The sequence below is a fragment of the Globicephala melas genome, chromosome 18 (genome assembly GCF_963455315.2).
Source record: "Globicephala melas chromosome 18, mGloMel1.2, whole genome shotgun sequence".
NCBI classification, from domain to species: Eukaryota; Metazoa; Chordata; class Mammalia; order Artiodactyla; family Delphinidae; genus Globicephala; species Globicephala melas.
Window position 1 is genome coordinate 11,185,407 of NC_083331.1, and position 27,577 is coordinate 11,212,983.

Consider the following 27,577-nt stretch of genomic DNA (forward strand, 5'->3'; position numbering starts at 1 on the left):
AACAAAATAATAATAAAAAAAATAAAAGAAGAACTCACCCTGTATTGATCACTTCCTTCAATTTTAACACCCCTGCAGAATCACACTGATTTTGTTTACTCTGCACAGCTCTCAGGTTGTTTTTTCTAGTTTGCTCAGATTTTATGGTTGTTATCTGTGGAAGATTCAGTTTATTAGGAGCTTGTGCCTCCAACTAGGAGTGATTTTTTCATTCCTCTCTTTTCCTCACCACTCTTCCAATACCCCTTTCCTCTGCCTCTGTATTATATCAGCTGTTCCTATTGGCTCTGTCTATAAAATATATCCAAGATCTGATGTCTTCTCTCCAGCTCCAGTGCTATCTACCACAACTGTTTCCATCTCAGCTTCTCCAGCATCCTCCTACCTAACCTACCTTTCAGCTTCCACACTAACCCTGTACTGTTTTTTTCCTCACACAGCAGCCAAAGCGAGATAAAGGATAAATCAGATCTTATTACTACTCCTTTCTTAAACTCTTCCAAAGACTCCTTCAAAATCCTAAATGATCCTGCACCTGCCTAATTTCAGAGCACATTTGATCCTCTTATTTTCTAAGCTTAAGCCACACTAACATCCTTTCTGTACTCAGATATACCAAGCTCATATCCAGTGTAATGCCTTCTCAGCTAGCTCTCTCTACTGTCTAGAATGCCTTTACCTTTTGTCTTTGGGTGACAGGATTCTTCTCATCACTGAGATATCTGCTCGTATGTTACCGTCTCATAGAGGCTTTCCCTAAGTACAGTGTATGTAATACAGTCACTCTATATCCCTTAACTAAGCTTTATTTTCTTCATAACTCTTATTAGTATCCTTTTTTAAACTTTTTTTTACATACTTATTTTCTGTTTCCTACATGAAACTGTAAATTCCATGAGGGCAGAGATCTTTTCAGTCTTGATCATTACTGTATCCCTAGCTCCTAGAAATAGTACCTGTTCTAGTATAGCCATTAAATAAGTATGTGTTTATTGAATACTGAACCTGCTGGTTGGGCTTGGTGTATGAGTTCTTGACCATCCTCTCCTTATCTGTGAAATTTGGGGTTAATATACATCTCATACAACTGTTATAAGGATTAAATGATATGTTTATAGGATATAATATGGTGCCTAATTCATATTTGTTACTCAGAAAACATTAGCTCAAAGAGTGTCACAAAAAAGAAAACAGAGACATCTAGCATGCCCTGATTTTTTCAGAGCACGAGAAATGGTAAAGTTTTTGAAACATCATAACAAAACCTTGGGAAAGACAAAGAGGGAAAATAACTTTAGAGTTCAGAATATCAAAGATGATCAAAAAACTTCACACAGGCCTGGATGCTGTCTGTAGTCTGACTCAACCCTTCCTCCTCCTACTGCCTCAGTCCACAATAGCCTTTCTTTTTCTGTATTTTACCATTTCTAATCTGGAATTTGTAGACTGGAAAGTTCCCTGGGAATGTTTGGATGGGACTCAAACTATGGAATGCTTGATATAACCACAAATCTCACTGAAACAAAATTCATTTATCCATTCATTTATTTATGGAGCACTCCAATGTTAGAAGAAAAGAGAAAATCACTATAAAATCAATGTTATTAGAGTTAGAAACTATAGGGGTATAGTTTTTCAGTGTGGCTGTAGCACAGGGTCTATACCTCTTCTTTCCTCCTTCACCTGGTACATCCTTCTTTATTCTTTAAAGGCTTATTTCTAGCATCATCTCTTCCTGACCTCTCCAGGCGAATTCATAAGTCTTTCTCATTTGCCCTCAAAGCACTTTATTCAAACATCACTCACCACATTTTATTGTAATTGTTTATATCTTGTCCTCATCTTCTCAAGTAGAAGATACTCCTTAATCTTTATTGGCCTAACTCCTAACACAGGTACTAGAGGATAGTAGTCACTGAAAACAGGTCCTGAAATAGAGGTTATTTCTAAGGACTGGAGTACAGCAATGATAAAGACAGAAGAGGTCTCTGCCCTCATGAGCATGTGGGAGGTTGCATGAGTGAGGTAACATACTGATCAGCCCCTGGCTTATAGTACCTAATGGTTTGGGTTTTTTTTTTTTTTTAATTTCTTTATCTTGTTTTTCTTTTTCTTTTTTCTTTTTTTTTGGGGGGGGGCTGCATTGGGTCTTCATTGCTGCATGCAGGCTTTCTCTATTTGCGGCGAGCGGGGGCTTCTCATTGCAGTGGCTTCTCTTGTTGTGGAGCATGGGCTCTAGGCACACGGGCTCAGTAGTTGTGGCTCACAGGCTCTAGAGTGCAGGCTCAGTAGTTGTGGCACACGGGCTTAGTTGCTCCGCGGCATGTGGGATCTTCCCAGACCAGGGATTGAACCCATGTCCCCTGTGTTGGCAGGCAGATTCTTAACCACTGTGCCACCAGGGAAGTCCTACCTAATAGTTTTAAATGAAAAAATCAGCACATCACTGACAACATATTCCAAAGTATGATCCAAGGGCTGTCAATAAGTGTTACTTGGGTAAAGTATTACATGGTCAGATGAGTTTGGGATGTTGAGTTGGGATGTTGAATTAAAGAAAATTAAACAGTTTTGTTTAATGCAGATTTCCACTTGCATATGAGACTCTTCACTAGAGCCCTGTTTAGGGGCTTTGTTAATTGAGTTTTTCTAGAGGACACAACAGTGAGAGGCCCGTGTACCGCAAAAACAAAACAAAACAAAACAGAAAAAACTTCCATTAAAGGTCAAATCAATACATATGGATTGGTGAATTTTGAGCTGTGTGCTGAGTTTTCTAGTCATGTCTTTATGTCATTGTTTTAAGCATATAAGCTGTCTTTATGTAAAAGAGGAAATATGAAATTGATTAAATACTGAGTAACAACTGTCCATCTGTAATAAAAGGATGTGTATACGTGCAGAACAAATCTTCTTTCATTGGTATGTCCTAATTAGTATCAAATTTACATGAACTATTTAAATTTTGAAAGTTGAGTCAAAATAAAAGTTTATGCAAGAAACTTATCTAAATTGGGAAAATAGTTTAAAGCCTCTCAAAAAGTGAATAAGAAAAAAATTTAAATATTACATTTTAATAGAAAACTTAAATGTAACTTTAATAAATGAGGCATGAATATTGAGGTGAATATTTAAATATAATTAAGTTATATAAGCACATGTTATGCTACCCTTTGGAAAAACACTGTATACCTGAACACTAAAAATGAATTCAAAATTAAATGTTATTTTTAAATACCAGTTTTTAAATAATGACAGAATTATTCCTCTTGTGAATACAGATTTTTAAAATATTTATGTACATTAATGAGAATTAGGGGTAAATATATCATGAAAGGTTTGCTGTATTCATGCTCAAGTAGTGGGTGTTTTCCTTTCTTGTCTGTTAGTGTAACAAATATAAATCAGGGAAGGAAATATATATATACATTTTTTTTTTTTTTCTTTTTGCGGTACGCGGGCCTCTCACTGCCGTGGCCTCTCTTGTTGCGGAGCACAGGCTCCAGACGTGCAGGCCCAGCGGCCCTGGCCCACGGGCCCAGCCGCTCCGCGGCATGCGGGATCCTCCCGGACCGGGGCACGAACCCGCGTCCCCTGCATCGGCAGGCAGACTCTCAACCACCGTGCCACCAGGGAAGCCCCCTGGTTTTATATTTTTGACATATTTATCAGAAAAAAAAAAAATTAGAGGGGATGTAGGATTTGGTTGTTTTCTGAATGGACAAAATTGAGTGTCAACAGAGTTAAGAGCTTTTGTAAATAGAAAGTTAATTGTGAAACAAGTAAGCATACTTTTTCAATTAATTTAAAATAAATGTGTTAGATAACTTGCCTCACAAATAACAGAAAGAAACAAATACAAATGGACCAGCTTGCATTTGATCACTGAAATGATCGTGTAGCCTAAAGCACACTTCACAAAGGCTGACGAAATTGTCACCATGTTCCTAATTTGCTGTTGTACTTTTCTATTTGGGTTAAATATGACACTGGCAAATCATTCCTCTACAAAGGCATGATAAGCTACTAAGAAAGTGATACTTTTAGTTCCATTGTCAGGAGTTCGATAACTACTTCCACCCCACTTAGTGTGTATTAGTGTAAAAGCTGAAAAGGCCATATATGGTTTTGTTAAAATTCATTAGCATGTCTAGTAATTAGTAGTGTTGCTCTGCCTTTCAAGACTTGTCTCTGTCATAATTTTGTTTTAAAAGTTAAATCTAATTTTATTACATGAAAATACCATGAGAGAGCAATTAAATTAACAAGTATTATTGCATACCTGTTTGCAAACTGTTCTAAGTACTGTGGGGTTGCAAAGCTGCGTAAGACAAATACCCTGATCACTAGTTTATAATCTAGTAAGAGAGTCAAAGTGTAAATGCATGATTAAATGAACAGTTGAGATCTACCAGAATATAAACAAATGTTTAGTTGCCAAATTTGTAATCAAGGATGTTTTAAAGGGAAGACTGGCATGTGATACAGAACAAACATAGAAACATCGCGAAGAGTAATACACGATTAATTGCTAATTGGATAAGCATGAACATTTTAATGAGAGGAATAGCACATAACTAGGAATGAACAGCGCAAGTTTGGGGGGCAGTCTGAGGGGAATAGAGGTTCTAAATAATGCAATAAGGGTGATGATATTGGAAAGAGGGGCACTCCATGGACCCTGCAGAGCAGACTAAAAGATTTACTTCTGCGTATCTGTCACTGCAGTTAAATGTTGCATTAAAAAATGTTAGACCTTTCAAAACTATATCTGAATTTCTGGAAAACTTCTTGTTTTAGTTTGATAGAAATGCAAAACTGTATACACTTAAAGTTGTATAACAGCTGATATAACTACTATTTATTGGTGGACTTGTAGCAAGCACTGAATGGAGAGCATTAATGAGAACTATTACTCCCGTGTAAATAAAAAAACTAATACTCAGACAGGTTGTCATTTACATAGTGAGTGTCAGGGCTGGGATTTGAACCTTTTTTAACTATGCTGCCTCCTGCTCCTGCTGCTGACTTCTGTGTACCATGCATTGGGCTGAACACTCTAAATACATTCCTTACAACAATTCTATAATGTAGGCTTTATTCATCCCCATTTTGTAAATGAAGTAACTGAGGTTTAGAGAATGCAACAGTGAAAATCATAAACTTAATTTTAAATAATACCAGGCAGGCATGTATCAATAAATGTTATATAACTAATAAGATACATTTTATATGAAATATTTTACGCTATTGAAAAAACATTTACTTTGCAGTAATAGATATAATTTTAAAGATAATTGAAAATTGTACTATGTAGCATAAGGATATTCCTCAAAGTTAAGCAAATCCTTTCCTGTGATTTCTTATAGTGATCAATTTCTGTCTTATGGGGAAGAATTTTTAATTATAATTTCTAAAAATAATTAAGCCTATTCACCACAGCAGTAATTATTAGGATGAAAGAATATCTGCTTTCGTCAAGTAGGATAGAATTGCTGTATAGAATTAAGTTTTTCACAAGGAATTTTACCATTTTCCTAATTAAGATAAAAGTAATTATTGCTGCCCTAAGACTGCTTAAATTGAGACCAGCTCTACTGGAAAAGGAAATGTGTAAAAAGGAGTGTAGCTATTCACTAAAAAGCTTTGTATGTTGCTGCCCAAAAGTAAATAAATAAATAAAGCCTGAGCCAGAAGAGTAGTTGGTTAAAGACAAAGAGTGAAAATGCAATTCAACATTTGCTGATCAGGTGGGTCATAGAGAGCTCATTGAATAAAGTTATTTATTTTTTTTTCTTTTTGGAAACTATTTCTCTTTTCTACTTTCCAGCCCTGCCTCCTTATTTAATTCATGATTTGGAGCCACTACTTCTTTTCAAATGTTAATAAAGTGAAAGAGTTTAAGAAGTGAAAGTTATAAAAAGGAAGATGTCCCATAAAGTGTTTATCATTAAAATCTTTCCATTTGCTGGAACCAAACCTTTTCTGATCCTACCAGGCAACCTCGTTAGTAAATGTAACTGTTACAAGAAAGGAGTTAGTGGAATTCTTGTTGGGAGGCTCTTCCTCTTCAGCTCTAGATTAAGGAAAGTTCGAGAACCAACTCTACTGATCTGTCTGGATACTCAACTCCTAAATTTGTTCCTCCTCCTTTAGTGGAGATTCAGAATTTACAAACATGGTAAATAAGTATTTTGTAAGAATTGAGCCCAGTTTCCTACACAACACACAATAGCTGCTCTGGTGTCTTGCAGTAGCGTATGGAACCTGACCAGATGCTTAGGGGATTATTTTTCTCATCTATCATTTTCACATGGAAGACTATCCCTTAAATACTATAAAACCACTGTATTCCTTACAATACCAGAAAACCAGGCTCATAGGGAGTGGTGGTACACCCAAAAAGCAAAAGGAGTCACCTAAATATTTTTTGTCCCCAGAAAACTGCTTTCCATAAGAAAAGAGAAGAAAAGAAAAAGCAAATTAAAGAATCAAACAAAACATCCAGTACTCTATTAGGAGAATTTTCATTCTGCAACAATAAATAAAAAAGAAATATAAGCCCTCAGATATGATTATTTTAAGGACGCAATGATTTTTTTCTTGAATGATTTGCTCTGCCCTTTATCAAATAGACATTTGTCTGCCTTCAAACTTACAGTATAAATATATCTCTCTTTAAAATTAATGGACAACATCAACATGGCTTTTCAAAGGTCACCTTAAATAAACTAAGAATTTTCTTTTGTAGTATATTTTATTCTGAAAGGCTTTATTTTTCATGCACTGTGACTAAGATTATACTATCATATTTTAACCAAATGATACTGCCTTTTCCTTTTTTTGATAAAAAAGGAAATTAGGAGCAAATGTGATGCAAAGAAGTACAATGGATCGCTGCTGCAGTAAACAGTACAAGGGGAAAGGAAGGGAGAAGGTAGCATAAGCTACATATGGGACCATCCAGAGAGAACAGAAACATTAGCAGAAAGTTAGATCACAACCTGGGTCAAAATAAGAAACCTGTAATGGAAACAAAATTTTAGACAAAAAGTTTACTTTCCTACCCACTTTCTTTTTCATGCCTTTAAGATGTCTGATTTGGCTGCTAACAAAACTTTTCTCACTATTAAATATGGCTTATGCAATCTAACACACACTTTAATAATATTCACTATTTTTTCATCTAAAGCTTCATTATAGTTAATTGGAAACCTAGTTTAATTCACATATGTTCATCAATCACTATCTCCCTCTCTGTGAATCCAAAATGTTTCATAGAGTTTCTCAAGAATCATCATTCACAGTAACTACTCCCCACTGATATGCATGGGAACAAATGATATAGACAGACAGCTGTAACGCGTCCCCAGTGGTGTGTTTGGAATCCTATCTTTCCTTCCAGGTTCAGTAATACAGGGAGAGAGAACAAACTAGCCTGACTTGGAAAGACTGGCCTGAAGACTAGGATTTGGCTTTGTGAAATATGACTTTACAGTGTCAGGATGTGAGAGTACACTTTTCAAAGACAGGAAGAATGCATCTTTCAGGAGCTTCACAATCAATTTGTAATTAAATTATCAGATATAATACATGACCTCAGGTCAGAGAGGATGTAAGTGTGTCAGAGAAAGGAGACTGGAAGAAGTGCTTAGTAATACATAAGAGAGTCAGAACAGTATTAATGGCTTAAGGCATATATCAAATGTGTATGTGTAGATATATCCTTTAGATGAGAGTGCGTGTACACACACACACACACACACACACTTACAGCATTGAGGTAATATATATTACTAGGAATTGACTAAATAACCCACAAGACCTGTTAATAAAAGGCTGATGATTTTTCTTATGAAGGAGAACTAAGAGTGCCAATAAATACAGAGTTTGTTTTGCCAACATACTTTGTAACCATGTTTCATTAGCATACTCACACTTGTTTACTTGTACATTCACTTATGCAGTAAGTTGGTTCCCCATTTTTATTAAAGAGAGTACCTCATCTGTTTCCTTCTTAACACTTACAAAAAATTAACTATAAGTTTATTTATTTAAATTATGAAATAGACTGAAAGCTGCACAAAGGCACAAATCATGTCAGTTTATTCATCTATGGAAGTCTAGTACTTAGCCTATCCCTGGCTCTTAGGTGTTCAATAAATATTTGTTGACTAAAGGAATGAACATATGCAATATACACAGAGCATTCCATCTACTTCACAATTATCATTTTTCATTCAGAATAATTAGTTCTGATTATAAAGAAGCAGGAATCAGCTGTGCTGGTGCTTTAAGTGTAATATCCTCAAGATATTTTGTTTCCTTGGTTGCTCTCTTTACAGTTAGAGGCAGTGTGGCATGAGCTAGAAAGTCAGCCAGCCTGAGGACAGATACTTCTTCTGCCACCTACTGGTTGCTTAATCTTGGGCACATCACTTAGCCTTCCTGTGTCTCCATTTCTTAATTTGTAAAATGAGTTCACTTATCTTAAAGGGAATTTATGAAGAGTAAACGACTTAATACATATGCAATGCTTAGAAAAGTACCTGGAATACAATAATCTCTCAGTAAATACTAGTCCTTCTGTAAGTATTATTATTCTAGGAACTTACTCAATTCTGGGGTTATTTACTACAGTGACATGGGACCTTCAAATCTCAGAAGTTCAACACAAGAGAAGTTTATTTCTCACTCATACTACATGTTCTGCGTGGAACCATGGGGAAGCTCTGCCCCTCGAAGTCACTCAGGGATACAAAATGATGGAGACTCCACATCCATGCTTATTTTCTTCATTCCTACAGCGGAGGGAAGGGAACATGGCAAATTTTCATTGGCTCTTAAAACTTTTGTCTGGAAGTGACTCACCTTTCACATTTTATTAGCTGAGGAAAGTCACATGGGCATGCCTTATTTCAAAACAGATAGAGGAGTGTAATCTACAGTGTGTCCAGAGGAGGAGAGGATAACAATTTTTAACTACTAGTCTCTCAGTTAGCATTTGTGTTTTTGGTCGTTCTTGGTAGGATTAGAAGTCATGCACAGAAGTCTTGACCTCAGTGATCACCACCAGTTCTTTAGCCAAGCAGAGATTCGAGTTCTTACTGAATTTTGTGTGTATGTTTAGCAAGATATTCCTTTGTTCCTTTCACTCTTTTCTCTATTCCACTGGGTAGTTTTTGTTATCAAATATCAAGTAACCAATTAACAGTTCAGTTATTCTTTACCAGGTAAATTCAGTTTTCCCTCCAGCTTATGAAGGTGATTGATTCCTGGAAGGGGAGGAGGGACCCCTTTTAAGAAAATTAAGTGCATTCTCGTAAGTCTAAAATATAACTATCAAAAATTTCATGGAGGAAAATTATGACTTCCTGAACCCTATTTATGCTAAAATAACACCAAATTCTAATTAATGAACACCATTACATCAATAGTAACATTAATTATCATAATACAACCTAACTGGGAATCTTCCCTTCATTAGTTACTGGCTCTTTACCTCCTCTTTTCTAGCAATTATGTGCTATACTTGTAAAATCACACTCCTGAACAAAACATACATATGATACTCAATGTTTCTGTAATTCAGTCATGAAAGGCAGAAACATAGATGTAAGGACCAAAATAAATAAATAGTGGGAAATAATACATATGATATCACATTCATCCTCCCAGGTGACATCATTAGAGGTATCACATATGAGACTATCACTGCTAAAAACTTGCAAATCCAAGCAGAATTTCAGTGCAGCATGACTACCTGCACAACCATGGAGATGATGGCACAGTGGCTTCTGTATGTGTCCACCTGGATGCTCTCCAAGTGCAGGAAATCTAAATTAGCCCTCCTTCAAGAAGAGAAGTGCTTGTCAACCTAACTTAGGGTATTAAAAGAACCTCTCAGAGTACTCAAAATATACTGACTAAAATAGGCATATCACAGAGTAAAAATTTTTGATTGTGCTTACAAATTATTAATAACAATCACATCTAGAGTTAAAACTTATTAGAGTAGTCTCTATTATTATCTTTTTTCCTGGAATGCCTCACATATTACAGAAGAATATGGCAAAGTGTATCTTATTATGTTGAAATATTAAATAGGTGGAATGGTAGAGGAGCGATTTAGTTAAAGGGTCAATAATATATATTAAATTTCAGTGGGAAAGCAGAGTGAAGAATGTGTGAGTGAGAATAAAAGGAAAGGAGTGTATCTTATTATACATATTATGATGTTATATCTTCAGCACCAAGAGCATTGCCTAACACAGGATAAGTACTCAGTAAATATCTTTTTGAATAGAAACATTGAAGGAAGGAGAGAAGGAAATAAGTGAGTATCCATTTTAATGAATGATACTGTTTAATGTTATTGAGAGTTGAAAGCACAACTCTCAGTACCTATTGTTATTTTATCTATACTCAGTTCCACTATCTTTAAGCTATAAATAGAAAAACAATTGTGGTTTGAAAGAAACAAAGTTGTTTTTTTTTTAAGAGTTTATGTCTGTTCAAATATTGAAAACCCCAAATATTATCAAAGACTGGACTCTCAGTAATATTAGGTTAATTTCCACATAGAAACTGGGGAAAATACTAGAAGAACAAATCAGAGAACAAATATCTAAATTTTCCCAATCCTTGCTTCCCTCAAAAAAAAAAAGAGAGGATAATGGATTTTAGAAACTACAGATGAAAATTTTTCATTGTTGTGGTCTATTTAGATCCTCTGCCCACTTTTTAATCAGGTTGTTTGGTGTTTTTATTGTTGTTTTTGAGTTTTATGAGTTCTTTATACATTTTGGATATTATATTGTTTACCAGATATATTGTTTGCTAATATATTTTTTCTCATTTGGTAGGTTGTCTTTTCATTTTACTGATTTTTTTTTTCTCTGCAGAAGCTTTTTAGTTTGATATAATCCCACTTGTTTATTTTATTTTTGTTGCCTTTGCTTTTTGTGTCAAATCCAAAAAAATCATTGCCAAGACAAATGTCAAGGAGCTTACTGCCTGTGTTTCTTTCTAAGAGTTTTGTGGTTTCAGGTCTTATGTTTTAAAGTCTTTGACCCATTTTTAGTTGAGTTTCATGTATGGTGTAAGACTGATCTAGTTTTATTCTTTTGCATGTGACTGTTCAGTTTCCCCAACACCATTTTTTGAAGAGACTTTCCTTTCCCCATTGCATATTCTTGGCTCCTTTGCCGTAAATATCATAAATACATGGGTTTATATCTGGGCTCTCTATTCTGTTTCATTAAGTTGTGTGTCTGTTTTTATGTCAATATCATACTGTCTTGATTACTATAGCCTTGTAATATAGTTTGAAATCGGGGAGTGTGATGCCACAGCTTTGCTCTTCTCTCCCAAAATTGCTTTGTCTATTTGGGCCTTTTGTGGTTCCATACAAAGTTTAGGATTCTTCATTCTATTTCTGTGAAAAATGCCATTGGAATTTTGATGGAGATTGTATTGAATCTGTAGATTGCTTTGGGTAGCCATGTACATTTTAACAATATCAATTCTTTCAATCCATGAGCAAGGATTATATTTCCACTTTTTTATGTCTTCTTCAATTTCTTTATTCAGTGTCTTAGTTTTCATTGTACAGGCCTTTTCGCCTCTTTACTCCTAGGTATTCTTTTTGATACAGTTGTAAATGTATCAGATTTCTCTTTCTGATAGTTAATTAGCTATAGTGACTTTTTGCACATGGCTTTGTATAGCTTTTTTAGTGGTTGCTCTAATTATTACATCATATCTACATAGCTCATCACAGTCTACTGGTGGTGTCATTTTACCACTCCAAGTGAAGTATCGAAACTTCACCTCCCTTTACATTCCTTTACCCTCCCTCATTTATATTTGTCTTGACTATTACCTCTACCCACAATTAGAACCACATCAGACAGTGTTATAATTTTTGCTTCAACAGCCAAACATAATTAACAAAACTCAAGAGGAAAAGGAAATCCTATTATATTTACTTATACTTTGCTTATGTCCTTTCTTCCTTCCTGATGTTCCAATGTTTCTTCTTTTATTGCTTCCCTTATGTTTACATGATTGCTATTAGCCATTTTTTTAGACTAGCTCTGAGGCTGACAAATCTTTTTCATCATCTGAAAATATTTTCATTTCTCCTTTATTCCTAAAGGATATTTTCACTCGTTATAGGATTCTGGGTTGACAGTTCTTTTAGCACATAACAAAACTTTTACACTTCCTCTGGCCACCATAGCTTTGAATGTGAAATATGCTGTCACGGTTCATGGTATGACAAGTAATTTGAGATCGAAACCTGGATTTTTTTTTTTTTGATTTTCTGAGATATTTTTATCTCATTCAAATCTTCTATTTTAGCTGACTTTTCTCTGACATTACTCCACCAGGACAAGTGGGGCGCACTGCCTCTTCAATGCCAGGTGGAGATAGAAATCTAGGTTCCCCGCTTCCCTTCTGCTGACATCCAGGGAGTGGGTAGCTCCTCATGATGGCTTGGCAGGGGTGGGAGTTCCAGCTCCCCACGTGGTATCCACTGATGGGGGTGGCCTCATTGCTGCTGGTTAGTAGTAAAAGTCCTGACTCTCTACTATGTCTCCTCCCAACCCACCCCAGTGGGAAGAGAGAAGGATGCCTCATTACTGACCACAGGGCGTGGGAATCCAGTCTCTCCATATGGTCTCGAGTGACTCCTTGAGGGTGGGGTACCTTGTCATCAGCCAGCAGAGGTGAAAGTCCTGGCTCCCTATATGACCTTCTCTGATGCCACCCCAGTTTGGATGTTAGGGCGCCTCATTACACCATCAGGAGGCTTCAGATCTAGGCTCCCCTCTCATCCTTTGCTATTGTGTGTGTGGGGGAATGAGAGGCATAGTTTTTCTGTGGTGTTTGGCTGGAGGAAATAATTGTCTAAAAGTTTCCTGGCTTCCTAGGATGCCCTTTTCCTGGTCTTTCGGCTAGAGAAACATGCTTTTGTTGGGGCTTTTTTTTTTTTTTTTGTCTGTACCTGTTGGTCGATCTGGGTTGCTAGCTTCTTTGCCTCCAAATCTAGGGTATATGAGACAAAAAGATAACCCAGGGAACTCACCACTTTGTTGTTCCTTGGGCCCTGTGGTCCTTAGCCAGTCTGCCTTCTGTTCCCCACATTTCAGAGTTTTGTTACGTTTGTTTTATATGTAGCGTATAAATTTTTTTTTTTAGTTGTTCTTAATGGGAGGAATAGAGGAAAGTATGTCTGTGGTCAGGAATTTGAGAAAACATTACATCTCAGGTCTCTCCTAGTGAATTCAGTTACTTAATTTTAACATACTTTTAAGGAAAATCATTATAGCAAGCTTTTAGCATTTTCTTCTTTAAACTACTAGGATTAATCTGTATTTGTAGGGATAGAAATTTTCCTATTTTAAATTAATGACAGAGGTACACTACTCATAATAATTAATCACCAGATAATCATTATTTTGACAGAAAAATAAAATTATAATTATTATGTTTAGAAAAACAAGTATATTAAATTATACTTTAAATGATTATAATTTTAATGTTCTTTTTATATATCCCTTATATTGATATATTCTTTTACAATTAAGCTATAGAAAACAAAATTAAATAGCCATAAAATCTAAATTTTTTTCAGAAGTAAATTATTGTTCTCACTGACTATACTTCTCTGTAGATTTTCAAAGTAAAAAAAAATTGTTTTAATTAATTCATTGAATATTTATTAAAAACATAGTATGTGCCAGACGTTGTGCTAGAGAGATAATGATGAGCAAAATATATAGTTTCCATCTTAATCAAACACAGTGTTCTCCTACAGTAAAATATCAAAATAAAAACTGAAATCAAATCTTCTATGAAAGCATTTTATATGTTTTTATGAATAGTGCTGCTCAAGAAAATTAGAATTTTATCTTTTGAGTATATTATTCCAGATACTATACAGAAAAAGACAGACTTCTCAAGCAGTAGCATTTATCACTGTTTATTAAAATTAAATTGAAAACAAAAATGATACCATGAAATGTTCCATTGATATACAACGAACATATTTCAGTAGTTTCTGAAATATCTTGTAGATTTTTAATATTGTTTAAAGTGTAACATAGTTTAGACAGTGTTACCAACGATGGCCATGGCTGTTAATGGTTTATATTAACTGAAAGCTGTAAAATCATCCAAGGACTCTGTTAGCGTTAGAATAATAATTTACCAAGACAATTACCACGTACTGGCATTTTTTTGCAGCTCTAATTCAGTATTATTAATAATGGATAAAATTGCACTTTTCTCATGTTGCTGTGGGCAGTAGGGAATTATTTCAATGAATATTTCAGCACATTATTTTAATCATTCTTCCACCAAATCCAAGTGGGCAATATTTTATAGTTCTTAATTCAGTGTACTAAGAAACCATGGTCATTAAATTGTGAACTATTTGTAGTGAGGTCTATCCTGTGATTTACAAGCCTTGTTAAAAACAGTGTAAAAGAATGCAAACTGTGCCATTAATACTTGTAATTTGATGCTGCATTTGTTACTAAACGCCCAGTGATGAATGTTTTCAGTAGAAGGAAGAACATTGTAAAGAAAGCAGAGCTGAATGTTATAATGCCTAAAATATGAGAATGTTACTATTTTAAGTTTTGTTCATTTGTAGAGGAAACATATGTATATAAACACAGTTGTAAAACATAGATATCTCAAAAGTTATCTTAATTTTCCAATGAGACCAAAGAAATAAAGATTTAACTGTATTAGTTATTAATTTAGAAGAGTTAAATTTACCATAGTTTATAATATGTAATGTCATTCATGTTCCTGATGAATTGAATAGAGAAAATATTTAATCCTTATAAAAAGAAAATGTGCAAAGCTTTTAAAATTTATTGTGTAAGCAGTCTGTGAACGTATATAACTTGAAAAAATGTACTTCCAGTTATACATCATTATTAATAGTTATTATTGTTTTTTATCTTCCCATTCTTAGCCAACTGCACGATTTCTGGCGTTTGGATTACTGGGAAGATGATCTTCGTCGAAGGAGACGGTTTGTCCGTAATGCATTTGGCTCCACTCATGCTGAAGCATTGCTCAAAGCTGCAATAGAATATGGTGAGTACCAGTGCCTCTCACACAAAAATACTCCTGGATGTGAGGTGACTCTTTGTGGTTGATAGTTCTTTTTTTTCGCTAGCATTTAAAATTCTCCATGTCATAAGCCAAAAATGTTATGTTCTGCTTTATCCTTCAGCATCATTTAAGTTATACTCAATCAACCCAATATTTCTCCCACTTGATGTATGTTAGACTCTTCAGCTTCTCTGTGATAGATTAGAAGCCTCTACATAGTTGGTTATTACCCAGCATCCTTCTCATAGAGCCTAAAACAAGAGTAAAATCATTTTCCTTTTCAGCGTCTTTCAGACTTTGATCTTTCAAACTTTTTCACCCAACGTGGAAAAAACAATGTACTACTGTAAGTGTGTATTCAGATTTATATATTTTTACGTATAATTTGTGTGTGTATGTGTGTATATATACATATGCATACTGTGTGAATATAAATATATACGTGAAATATATAGGCAAATATGTGTACTGTTATGTATATACATATACACATGCACATACTTGTGTATTTAACTGAAACAAATGTCTTACTGATAATCTCATTACATGGCATTCTGTAGTTTAACCCTATTCTATTCTGTTATTTTCAGTTTAATAAATAAATCGTGCCTCAGTATGCCCATTAGGTTCCCAGCCTCCAATGGATTGCAAATAAAGTTTGAAAAAGACCATCCAACATTAAAGATATCATCCATTATCACACTACAGTAGAACTGCACCCTAAGTTGTCCTTTATAAAATGTACAATAAATAGTAAATATCAAAATACTTTTTGTAATTAAATAAAAACGCTGCTACTTTAGATTGCTATCCACCAAGAAGTATGCATAGGGCTATTCTCTCTGTTCACCTACTTTTTTAAAATTTATTTATTTATTTTTGGCTGCATTGTGTCTTTGTTGCTGCGCGCGGGCTTCCTCTAGTGGCGGTGAGCGGGGGCTACTCTTCTCATTGCGGTGGCTTCTCTTGCTACAGAGCACGGGCTTTAGGCGTCCGGGCTTCAGGAGTTGTGTCTCGCAGGCTCTAGAGCACAGGCTCAGTAGTTGTGGCGCACGGGCTTAGTTGCTCCGCGGCCTGTGGGATCTTCCCAGACCAGGGCTCGAACCCATGTGCCCTGAATTGGCAGGCAGATTCTTAACCACTGCACCACCAGGGAAGCCCAGTTTACCTATTTTTAAATGCTCTAAAAAGTTTAAGTTTGATTGATAATATAATTTTATAAACCATATACACTCAGAAAATAACGTTATTGAACACTGTCCATATGTTTTTGTTATTGACTACTTTTGTTCTCACAATCACTTGGGTTTTTATTATTTTAATTTTTATTTATTTGAGAGTAATAAATGAGCCATATGTTTTAAAATTTACCCTAATATATAACAGAGGTTGCCATTCATGTTCTTGATGGATTGAACAGGGAAAATATTGATAAAGTTAAAAAGTAACTTTATACAGTAAAAGTAACTGCAGGAGAGAATGTGCTTTAAAAAAAATTATAGTTGACTTGTACCGTAGGGGATTTCTTTAATCAACTCAAAAAAAATCACCTAAGGATTCTAGCACCTAAGGATTTAGCACCAACTTAAAATGAGTTATTATCTTTATGTTCTACAGAAGAGATTCTTAGAAATATCTACTTAAAGTGGCATGCTTTATAATATGAACTTAAAAATTTTTAACTTCATTTCATATTCCCAACCATTTAGGCATTTTCATCAATTCATCTTGAATTCATCTCATTAGAAATTAGAAACATCTAAAGACACCTTGTAATAGGGGTTAGGCTAGAGTGATATTATTAGTGACACTGTGTTGCCAATACCTTAATTATATAGGATTCACATTATTACTACATTCAATGTTCTACAGGTTGCTTTTAGAAAGGGTCTGTTAGAAAAATATTTCTTTTGGTTTTCTATAAAAATGGATGCCTTATTTTGTATGTTCAATTTGTAAAATGTCTTTATTATTAAACCAGTGTCAAAGCTTATAAGAAACATATTTAAATTTTTTTATATTGACTTTTTTTTTTTTTGCAATATGTGGGCTTCTCACCGCTGTGGCCTCTCCTGCTGCGGGGCACAGGCTCCGGACGAGCAGGCTCAGCGGCCATGGCTCACGGGCCCAGCCGCTCCGCGGCATGTGGGATCTTCCCAGACCGGGGAACGAACCCGCGGCATGTGGGATCTTCCCAGACCAGGGAACGAACCCGCGGCATGTGGGATCTTCCCGGACCGGGGCACGAACCCGTATCCCCCGCACTGGCAGGTGGACTCTCAACCACTGCGCCACCAAGGAAGCCCCTATATTGACCTTTTTTAAGACTGTCATGTCATGTTTTAGTAACATAGTAACCACTGTTAATGAACCTAAATTAAAAAATAATATTCTGATTTTGAAACAGATGAAAGATGTAGGTGATAGTAAACATCCTCTGTGTGTAGTATGAACGTATTTTAAAATATGTAGTGATTTATGAATTTGAAATAGTGGATCATCAGCAGCATTCCAAACCTGTTATCTCTCCTGAGTTGGGTTCTTTGATAAAAGGAAAGTAAGGTATGTTTCTATTTTATACGTATCTAGAACAAAGACCACACGTATGCCATAAAATATTCAGGACATCTACATGGTACCCATGCCAGATTTACTTCGTGGTCATTCTTGGGGTTAAGGTCGGGTAGTGGAAGACAAAAGAGAACAGAAACAATTCTACCTCCAAAAGTAACTCTAGAGCACACCTCTTTGACTTCACATTTGTGAACTTCTAGAAGTGGGTAGAGAGTAGGGAGTAAAATATGGAGGATATGAAGAGGTGAGTGGAAAGTACTCCCTGGGGTGATCTGTACATAGAAATAGAAGGAGGAATTACAAACTGCCAAGAGAAAAACATAACATTGTATCTTCTTCCAAACTCTTAATGTGCCTTCTAACCTATGTTTAAAGTATTTCCTCAGAAGAATAGGAAGTAAATGTCAGTAATTATTACAAAGCACTTTATCCAATGAAAATAGATGTTGAAAGACTTAATTGAAAACATATTTTGTATATTTTAGAGAAAGGCTTTTATATGCACATATTGCCAGAACATTCATATAAAACTAACAGAACTCAGCCCATCATCTGGTCACTCTGCCTGCCATTAAACATTTAAATGTGTTTTAAGTACCTTAAAGTCTGGCAGTGTATAGACTAACATCTGAAAGATTTAATGTTTTGGTTTGTGTAGGCATAGATAAAGGGTATATTTATAGCACAAACCTACTAATTTTGAGAGAGCTTCTAGAACAAATTGAAATTCAATTTATTTCTTCCTCTTAATTTAATAATTAAAGTATCTCAAATTCTACCTTGAAAGTTAAATATTAAATGCACAGAAACTCTGCAGTAATCTATGGTCAAAAATTTTTTTCTATTCATCTACATTGTGGCAACAAAATTGTTTTAGGAACAAAAGATTTAATGAATGGAGCTTTCAGTATGGCTAGAAGTATTTGAATCAGTGATCAAAGTTTTCAGAATTTTAACCAAGTTGTACAAGCTGAGGGAATAACCTAAAATTACTTAAATAGGGAATATTTACATGGCCATCAAAGCAATCCCTGAGATCTGATCACTGGTCATGTCTCTCTGTTCCTGTAGTACACTATGTTTCAAGAATGTGAGCCTCTATTAATATATTGTAATAGAAGTGAAACTGAATTTGCAAGCTTAATGTTTTAACAAAAATGTTTTGAATCACTTGACTTTTCCTTTAATTCAAACAGTTTAGCTTAAATTATAGTTAAACTTTAATGTGATGGGCAGAAACATTTAGCTGTAATTTAAATTTCATGACATTCTATTTAGGCAATTTATTTGGAGCCACAAAACAAATATATTAACAATACTTTCTTTTAAATGAGCAAATAATCAGAATTAGATATATTTCCAAGGAGACAAAAAGGACAGTTATTGTACTTCATATTTGCTTTGCAAAGCTTTCTCTTCCATTTCATTATTAAAACTTTTGGTTGACCTTTTTCAGTTGGAAAACATCCTTAACACTGATGGAGTTTTTCATGCTTCTTAGTAATACTAATGAGTTGAATAATTTATGAGGTTGTCATGTGCAAAAGATTTGGTGTGATTTGATATACTTTTCAGCCTCTAGTGTTGGAATGTGATTAATAAAAACCTAGAGGCATGTAATTTTTTTTGCTGGTGTTTAATGCTCTAATTTCATATGTATTGAATGTGTTTTTTGGGTGTTTTCTGATAGTAAAATCTCATACAAGTGCAAATTTAATTGATTACCGGGAATTTTACAGACCATAGCAGTGGAAGAATATAAGGAAAATATTTTAAACTATAAATTCATTTTCTGATCTGCAGGGCTTTCTTCTTCAGGGCAAATTAGCTAATAAGGAAATGATTGAAAAAGGAGGATTTTGTATATTGTTTGTATGTTTAAATAAAACCTAAACCAGACAAATTTTGGTCCATTTCTGATGCTGAAAGATTATGGTGTCAAAGAATAGTTAAAATCTTAATGTTTGGTTGTCTTTGTTGATTGTCTATTACCATGTAGGACTCTGTTCCCTTTCCATGAAATTATAGTGGAGCAATGTTTCATCAGAGCCTAAGATCTCAAGCTCCATGTCTGCGATCAAAGCCATCATCCTAAATAGGTCTGATCAGGCTTCGCAGAGGAGGGCAGGCTGTTTTAGCCAGAGGAACAAAAAAAATGGAGCAAAGATGACAAAATTAATCATTCATTTCTTTGGCAATAAATAATAAGATATGCTGAGAACTGCAAATGAGAACATCCTTAGGTTCCTCAGAGATGTATCTGCTTAACACCCAATTTATCTAAGCTTGTGAAGCCATCGAGATATGACCTTGATGAATAAAAAGCAGCTCTGTAGTGAATCTGGAATTAAATTAGTTTTGATGGTGTATGCATGGCTACTGTAAGGTGCTACTGGCAGCCATCAAGAAATAAGAAAACACCGAGAATAAAAAAGTACTAGTGCAGCTATATACAGTTGTTGAGACAGGAGCTTCAAATTATCTGACTTCATTTTATTCTGACTTCAGGTTTTTGAAGAGTTTACATTTATAATAGTTGGAAACGATGATTTGATTGTTTTACCGAGTGGTTTATTGTTTGTACCATGTAGTCTCTAGCAAATGTCTTCTTATTGTTCATTGATATGTCCGTTTTAGTTGGTGTATTATTAATTAAATCTTCATATCTGGAATGAAATAGATGATATGATTATTGTTAAAATAATTTATTGAAAAGTTAATGATGTAAATTTTTTACAAGCGAGAGAAAGGCATACATGGAGTCATCTTTCAGCTCTTTTTTGATGCCAGTGTCATATTTTAATACAGTCTTATCTTCACCCTATGGTTTTATAGTCTCTTAAAATAATTTAAATGGATTATATAAATGCTGACTTATAAAATATGCTTATAAAACACATTTTAAAGTTTTTGTGTAACAGCATTTTCATATCAACAAAGGTTTTAACAACTCCCCTGTTTTTATGTGAAGCTTCAGATGGAAGGCTTTAAACTGATTCAGAGGAATCAAGTGGCTTCATTAATTTAAAAGCATTTATTGAATATCTTGTCCATGCCGTGCATGCACTAAATGTTGAATACAGAGGCTGAGGCACAATTTCTGCCTTCTCACAGCACATAGTTTAGTGCAGTGTGTCTCAGCAGGGGTGGAAGTCAGCGTGTGCTACTGGCATCTAAAGGGTAGACACCAAGAATTCTGCTAAAATACCTGACTATTCACTGGGCAGCTCCCCAGAATGACAACCAAAATCCAGCCCAAAACATCAGCAGTGCCTAGGTTGAAAAATCCTGGTCTAGTGGAAAGAAATAAGCAGTTCTCGTAGAGGGAGGTGGTACTTCATAAAGGAACGCAGGGAAGGTGACTAACGCTGGACCTATTGGGTTGGAGTCAGCTTCACAGAAATAATTACTTATGAACTGACTTGAAAGAAGATTAGGAATTTACCAGGTAAGCAGGGAAGAGCAGAGTTAATAACAGAAATTTCCAAGACATGGAGGCATAAAAGACCCTAACTTACTTCTTTGAATGACCTCAATATTTTGCACTTGGTAATAGGTCACCTTGTAAAGTTATCAGAAAGTATTTTGATTTTAAGTATTTTATATTCTGAGATAAAAGAAAAACCACTTGAGGACAGGAATCATATCTTTCACCTATTCCATTTAAAGCATCCACATTAATACAATTTTTTGTACTTAGTTGCTGTCTTTTATTTAATTGATAATTCATTCATTTCAACATACACAGTATTTTAACCACATTCATTCATCCTTTTCAATAACAGCATTGAAGTATGATAGTCTACAGAATAGGTCTATAAGTACAGCATTTTCAAATTCTGAAATATGTTTTTTATGTCTGTACTTTATTTCCAGTTAGAGCATCAAAAGCCACTAAAGATAAGGAGCTGACAAAATTATAGTAAGAGATCTATTGCTAAGTGGCATGGAGCTGCTCATAATCTTGCTTATATTTTTAGACTAATTTTTATAAAGTGTACATAAAATTACATTTATAAATAATTAAAATACAGTATGATAGATATTTTCATCAAGTTGTATTAAAAATGGTATGCAAACTCAGTGAAGAGGGCTGGCTAACTGAAGAAATAAATTTTAGCTAAACTTGAAAGGATAAATGGATATCTACCCAAGACAGTAAGTGAGGTGGTGGTAACATGGAGGAAGGGACCGCACAACATGATGTGTCCAGGGAATGAAAGTGGTGCTGCTTGATGGAACACAAGATAGTGTGGGGAGATCGTACAAAGATGAGCTGAAAAGGCTGCTTGGAACTATACTGTGAAGGGATCTTTCAATAGACAGAGCTATTAAAGGATTTTTATTTGGGAAAATGACACACTATAGAAATTAAGTGGCATGCTAACTAATAAATGGTAGATAGAGCAAAATCTCAATCTAAATACCGTGATTTTCCTATACAGTGTGTTGCTGTAGATAAATTTGGAATTTTCCCAAGTGTATGAGCATTATTGAACCTCCCCTCTCTAAAAGTTTACCTGCTAAATTTTGGCCCAGTCGTACAGCCTGTCATCCACAGAGATTTATCAGTACAGGTGAACTTAGAGTCGTTCACAGACTGTGCATTCAATGTCATGTATAAAAACATAATTTAAAATGTCTTTAGGGCTTCCCTGGTGGCGCAGTGGTTGAGAGTCCGCCTGCCGATGCAGGGGATGCGGGTTCGTGCCCGGTCCGGGAGGATCCCACATGCCGCGGAGCGGCTGGGCCCGTGAGCCGTGGCCGCTGGGCCTGTGCGTCCGGAAAGTCTTTAGTGTTTTTAAAAGTGCTTTCGATAACCTATACCAGCACCATCTCTTAGCTATCCCAGTTTTTAATAGTTAAAGAGAAATTCCTGTTAATTACGTCTTCCTTCCATGTCTCTGAACCAGTTGCTTATCTATCCAAAACATCTCCTACCCGCCATTTCTCAGAGTTTTAAAGTAAATTTTCCACACTGCATTTTGTGTCAGGCTTAGAAAAGAAACACCAAGCATCATTCCCCAGGTTAATGCCATCCACTGCCAGGGGAAGTCTCCCCACCCTTTAAGCCCTCATTCAAGCTGTCCAGTTCATCTTTTCTTTCATTCCAAGAATGCCAAAACTTTCTTCCTTCCATTCTGCTACTCATTGGCTATCTACCCCTCTTGACTCAGGATGAAAGGTTTTTTTCCTTTGTTCATTTTCCCCTCCCTCCCTCCCTCCCTCCCTCCCTTCCTTCCCTCCTTCCTTCCTTCCTTCCACCTTCCCTCCCTTCCTTCCTTCCTGAAAAGAAACATAGTCATTGTGGAAAATCCAGAAAACGCAAAACAATTTTAAAGAAGGGGGAAAAAGTCACTCATAGACAGCCGTTAAGATAGCTGCCTTTACCATTTTAATGTATTTATTCCTGCTGGTCTTTTTCTAAGCATACTTTAATATAAGGACCAAACACTATGCTATGTACTCAGACAGTCACGAAGATGAATAATGCATTATCTCTGCTCTTCATGATATTTAGAGGGTTCCAAACTAGCCCAAGTTTTCTATATGTTTTAGCACTTTTTTCCACAGGTAAAGTGTGCCATGTGATTTTCAATGTAATGAAATCCTATTTAAAATATTTTAAAATCACCCTAACTTAATGGCTAATCAAAATCCTACCACATAATATTCTCCTACCACAGAGATTCTATGTTTATCATCATGTATATTTTTAAAATATGGCTTATCAAATTTCCCTTAAAAAGCATAGAATGCAGTTTTCTACATTTACTCCATTAAGATTATTAAGTTAGCATTTCATAGTTACATAATGCTGTACTTAAATTCAATAATATTTTCTTGTACCCTTTTTAATTGCATTTTTACTGTTTAAAAATGCTATTTATGAATATCCCCTTTGTTGGTCTGCTCTAAGAAATATTACTTATATATGAATATTTTGAATTAGGAATAAATGAAATTCCGTTTTTGCTGTCAGAACCAAATTGTAAAAATGCATTGCATGTCTTTGAAAATCAGTATACTCTATTAGCAGGCCTGTCAATATAAAAAGTGCATTCCCTTTCCACCTCTTGCTCTAATAACCTCTTCTGTGTTACTCTGAGGCAGTTCACATAATCAGAGTATATTGTCAGCTTACTGGAGTTGGGGAAGCATGAAATGAAAATCACGTTAATATTGATCCAATTCTTTTACTTGCAAGTGTCCTTGATGTCCTTCTCCACAGAGCAATAACTGTTGATGTTAGGTAGCCATTTTCTTTTATTTCTTATAGTCCAGTAAATCATTTACAAGCATAACTAATGTGAATAAGAACTTACCACTTAGAATAATAATCTGTGAACATTCCATCTTATTAATGTCCATATTGCTAATTCTGGATATTTACTCTGCCATTGAAATAAGTTCTTCAAGCTTTTCAGAGAACAGCCTACCTGCAGATGTAATGTTTATGTCTAGTTTAAAACAGTCGAAAGTCTGTACAAGTTACTCATGCTGTACTCTAATTTTATGTGATATAACAATGTATTAACATGGACCATAATTAGTAATATCAGTTATTGATTCAGGTAAGCATTACCATTTCTGAATCAAATTCATTATAAATTTGAAGCTGGTATCTTGGTAGTTTTATGGTGATATAGATAATATCTATTTTGAATTACAAAATATATTCTCTGTCAACAGAAATGAATTGAAGTGAGAACCATGGTTAAATCCAATGCATTCAGACTAAAATACTCACAACTAAGAAGTGAAGAATTTGATGTGTAAACTGTCCAGATTTTTTATCTGTATTAATTAAATTTAGTCAATAACTATTCAGATTTTTACGTAAAGTGTGTTTGAAACAACAAATAGAAATTGTTTATTTGAATAGAAACAGTCTATTTCATTTATAGAAATACTTGCTTTCATAAAAAGATTTTGTATTGATAAAGTGAGGCTCCTGACTCAACATCAAATATAAAAGAGCTGAGTTTTCCAGTCATTCTTTCCAGTAGTGTTTTGTTGTTTTTTTGTTTTGTTTTGTTTTGTCTTTTGCGGTACGCGGGCGTTTCACTGTTGTGGCCTCTCCCGTTGCGGAGCACAGGCTCCGGAGGCGCAGGCTCAGCGGCCACGGCTCACGGGCCTAGCTGCTCCGCGGCACGTGGGATCCTCCTGGACCAGGGCACGAACCCGTGCCCCCTGCATCGGCAGGCGAACCCCCAACCACTGCGCCACCAGGGAAGCCCTCAAATAGTGTTTTTATTCTGTATCACCAACAGTCCTTACCATTAGGATTTTTCTATTGCAAAGACTGTTTTTTCTTTAATCCTGTTCTATACAGAAGATGATTTTTTTTTTTCAGTCCTTGGCCTTCAGCAGGTCTTTCCTTCTATGTCATCATCATTTACGTTACTTAAGAAAGGAAATACTATGTCTGTGCTATAAAGTCAAAGGCAAAATTTAATTTTGAATTTAAATTATTTACAAAGAAAAATACTTTTCAGTAAATGATTGTTACAGTGAAGTTTGTTCTATGTATGTACTACTGCTTTTATCTCACATTAAGATTGACATAAAACATTTTTGAGTGTTAGGTTTCTCAATACAACAAAAACCATTCTTTCATCTTGTTTAAAATGTTCAAAATTGTAAAATTCTCAGTAATAGATTGATTCATACGTATTATTGCACAAGATCATATCACCATATTTAATGTAATTAGTTGGGAGTATTTATCTTAAAATCTTTTCCTTTTAGTGGAAATTAAATAATATCATTGGAGTTACTAAAAGTGCTGTTCTGTAAAGATATTTGTTGCTCTGATTTCAGCTTTAATGAGAAAAAGTAATGTCTATTTAAAATTTCCCAAAGTATTTATGTGTCATTAATACTCCTAAAAGAAGTATTTAGGTTTGAAAATGAATTGCAGCATTTTCTCTTACGTAAGGGGAGATTTTTGTTAAAACACATTTCCCAAGCTAAAAATGTTGTGAAATGGTGTATATTGAAAAGAATTTCTCCTCCAAAAAAGACTGCCATCTTAAACTGATTTCAAGATGTTTAGAAACATTAGAATTTCCTGATATTACATTTAGATAAAATTAAAATGAGACTAAATTTCCATTCTTCCCATTTCCTTCCAGTGATGGAAGAAAAGTATGTATTAAATGGCTCATCTTTATAATTCTCTAAAACAAATTGAGATATCAACTTTGTTGAGAAAGCAGTTTTTTCCTTATCCAAGATATTAAGAACACTTATATTCTTAAGATGCCTATATACAAAATCAAAAATGCATGTCAAATATATTGATGCTTATGTAATTTTATTTAATAATATCTTTAAATGAATAATATGGTTATTGAGGGAAAATCAGTTTTTAATGTAAGCTATTTACACTCCATTCAGCTTTACAAACACTTCATGGTACCTGCCTACACACTATCCTTGCTGTCTTCAGGAATTATCTGATCTAGGGGAGGTGTTGAAGGCTCGTATTGCCTTGTAATGAATATAAACAGTGTTACAACAGCATAATGGAGGGAAGAAGATTAATCCCAATTGAAGGAAAGGAAACCATTATTTGTTGAATACTCATTATTGACTAGGTATTGTGCTAATAAGACCTTAGACGCATCCGTTATCTTATTTGAGTTTTTAAATCCTCACGTCAGCCTGCTTTTTTCCCCCTTTATGTAAATCTTAGGCAGCATTATTGTAAGCAATAAAGCATTGGTTGTATTCTTGTTCATTTTTAAATTATGTACTTAGTAAACTTTTAATACTCTTGTTAGTTTATTTTATCAACATTTTAACAAACATTTTGAGAGCTTATTATATAAATAATATTCACACATTTCACAGTATTTCAGCATTCATTGTCTATTTCAACATTGCAATAATCCTGTGAGAGTTCAGTTAAAAAATACTTGGTTCTCTTTCAACGGGGTAGGAAACTGAGGTTAGGAGATTGGTCTGGATATATTTGTAAAATACTTTTTTAATGGATGTTTGCAGGAAAAATAAAGTAAGAATTGAGAATCACACAGTCCACCTTACTCATTTATGAGGAAACTGTAAAGGACATAAAGAGAAAAGTAACTTTTCTTAAGTACTGTACATATAAAATGATTAATATGCAAATTATGTTTGTATTTTCATGTGCTCACTCAACAAATATTTATTGATTGCCACTTTTTTTTGACACTCGATACACTGGAAATTAAAATCTAATACGAGAATACCTACATAAAAGACTTAAGAAAAATATCAAAAAATAATATATTTTGACTTATAAGATACAAAATTTATACAGTGAAGAGAAAAATCAACTAAACTGCATTCTGAACGACAGAGCAGGTAAGAGAATTCCATGTAAAAGAAATTACACATGTCAGACTTAAAGGTCTGAAACAGTGTGGCATCTTTGGGAACAGAAGCATTCAGCTCTTGGGGAATATAATGTGTGAAGAGGTCAAATCGGTAAATTAGTGAGATATTAAATAAGCAGGGGCCAGCTCATGAGTCTTACACCATGTACTTAAATTGTACAGATCAAATAACATGGAAAATGTGTTCTTACAGAGTAGATATACATAATATAGGTAGATAAGTAGATAGGTAGGTAGATACACATGTATGTTCATGTATCATTTTAATAAATGAAAATTAAAGCCATATTTCCATACTCAATGGAAAATAAATGATAACTATAATATAAAACTGGTAAGAAGCCCCTGCTACACTAAAATTGGCTTGTTATGGGTTTATATCTTTTCTCTTCGTGCGTTAACCACACAGACATGATTTATTGTTTCCCTATTATTATAAATTACTTTTTTCCTTATTGGTATAGATGTTTTGGAGTTGT

General features: G+C 34.7%; 1 protein-coding gene across 4 annotated transcripts in view; it reads left to right on the forward strand.

Annotated features, from left to right (window-relative positions):
* NBEA (neurobeachin) overlaps positions 1–27,577 on the forward strand; it is a 627,505-nt gene that overhangs the window by 374,316 nt on the left and 225,612 nt on the right. For all 4 annotated transcript variants that reach the window (XM_030882520.2, XM_060287860.1, XM_060287861.1 and 1 more), the window contains one exon: positions 14,996–15,120. In XM_030882520.2, the coding sequence (XP_030738380.2) occupies positions 14,996–15,120 (125 nt within the window). The remainder of the gene's footprint in view (positions 1–14,995; positions 15,121–27,577) is intronic.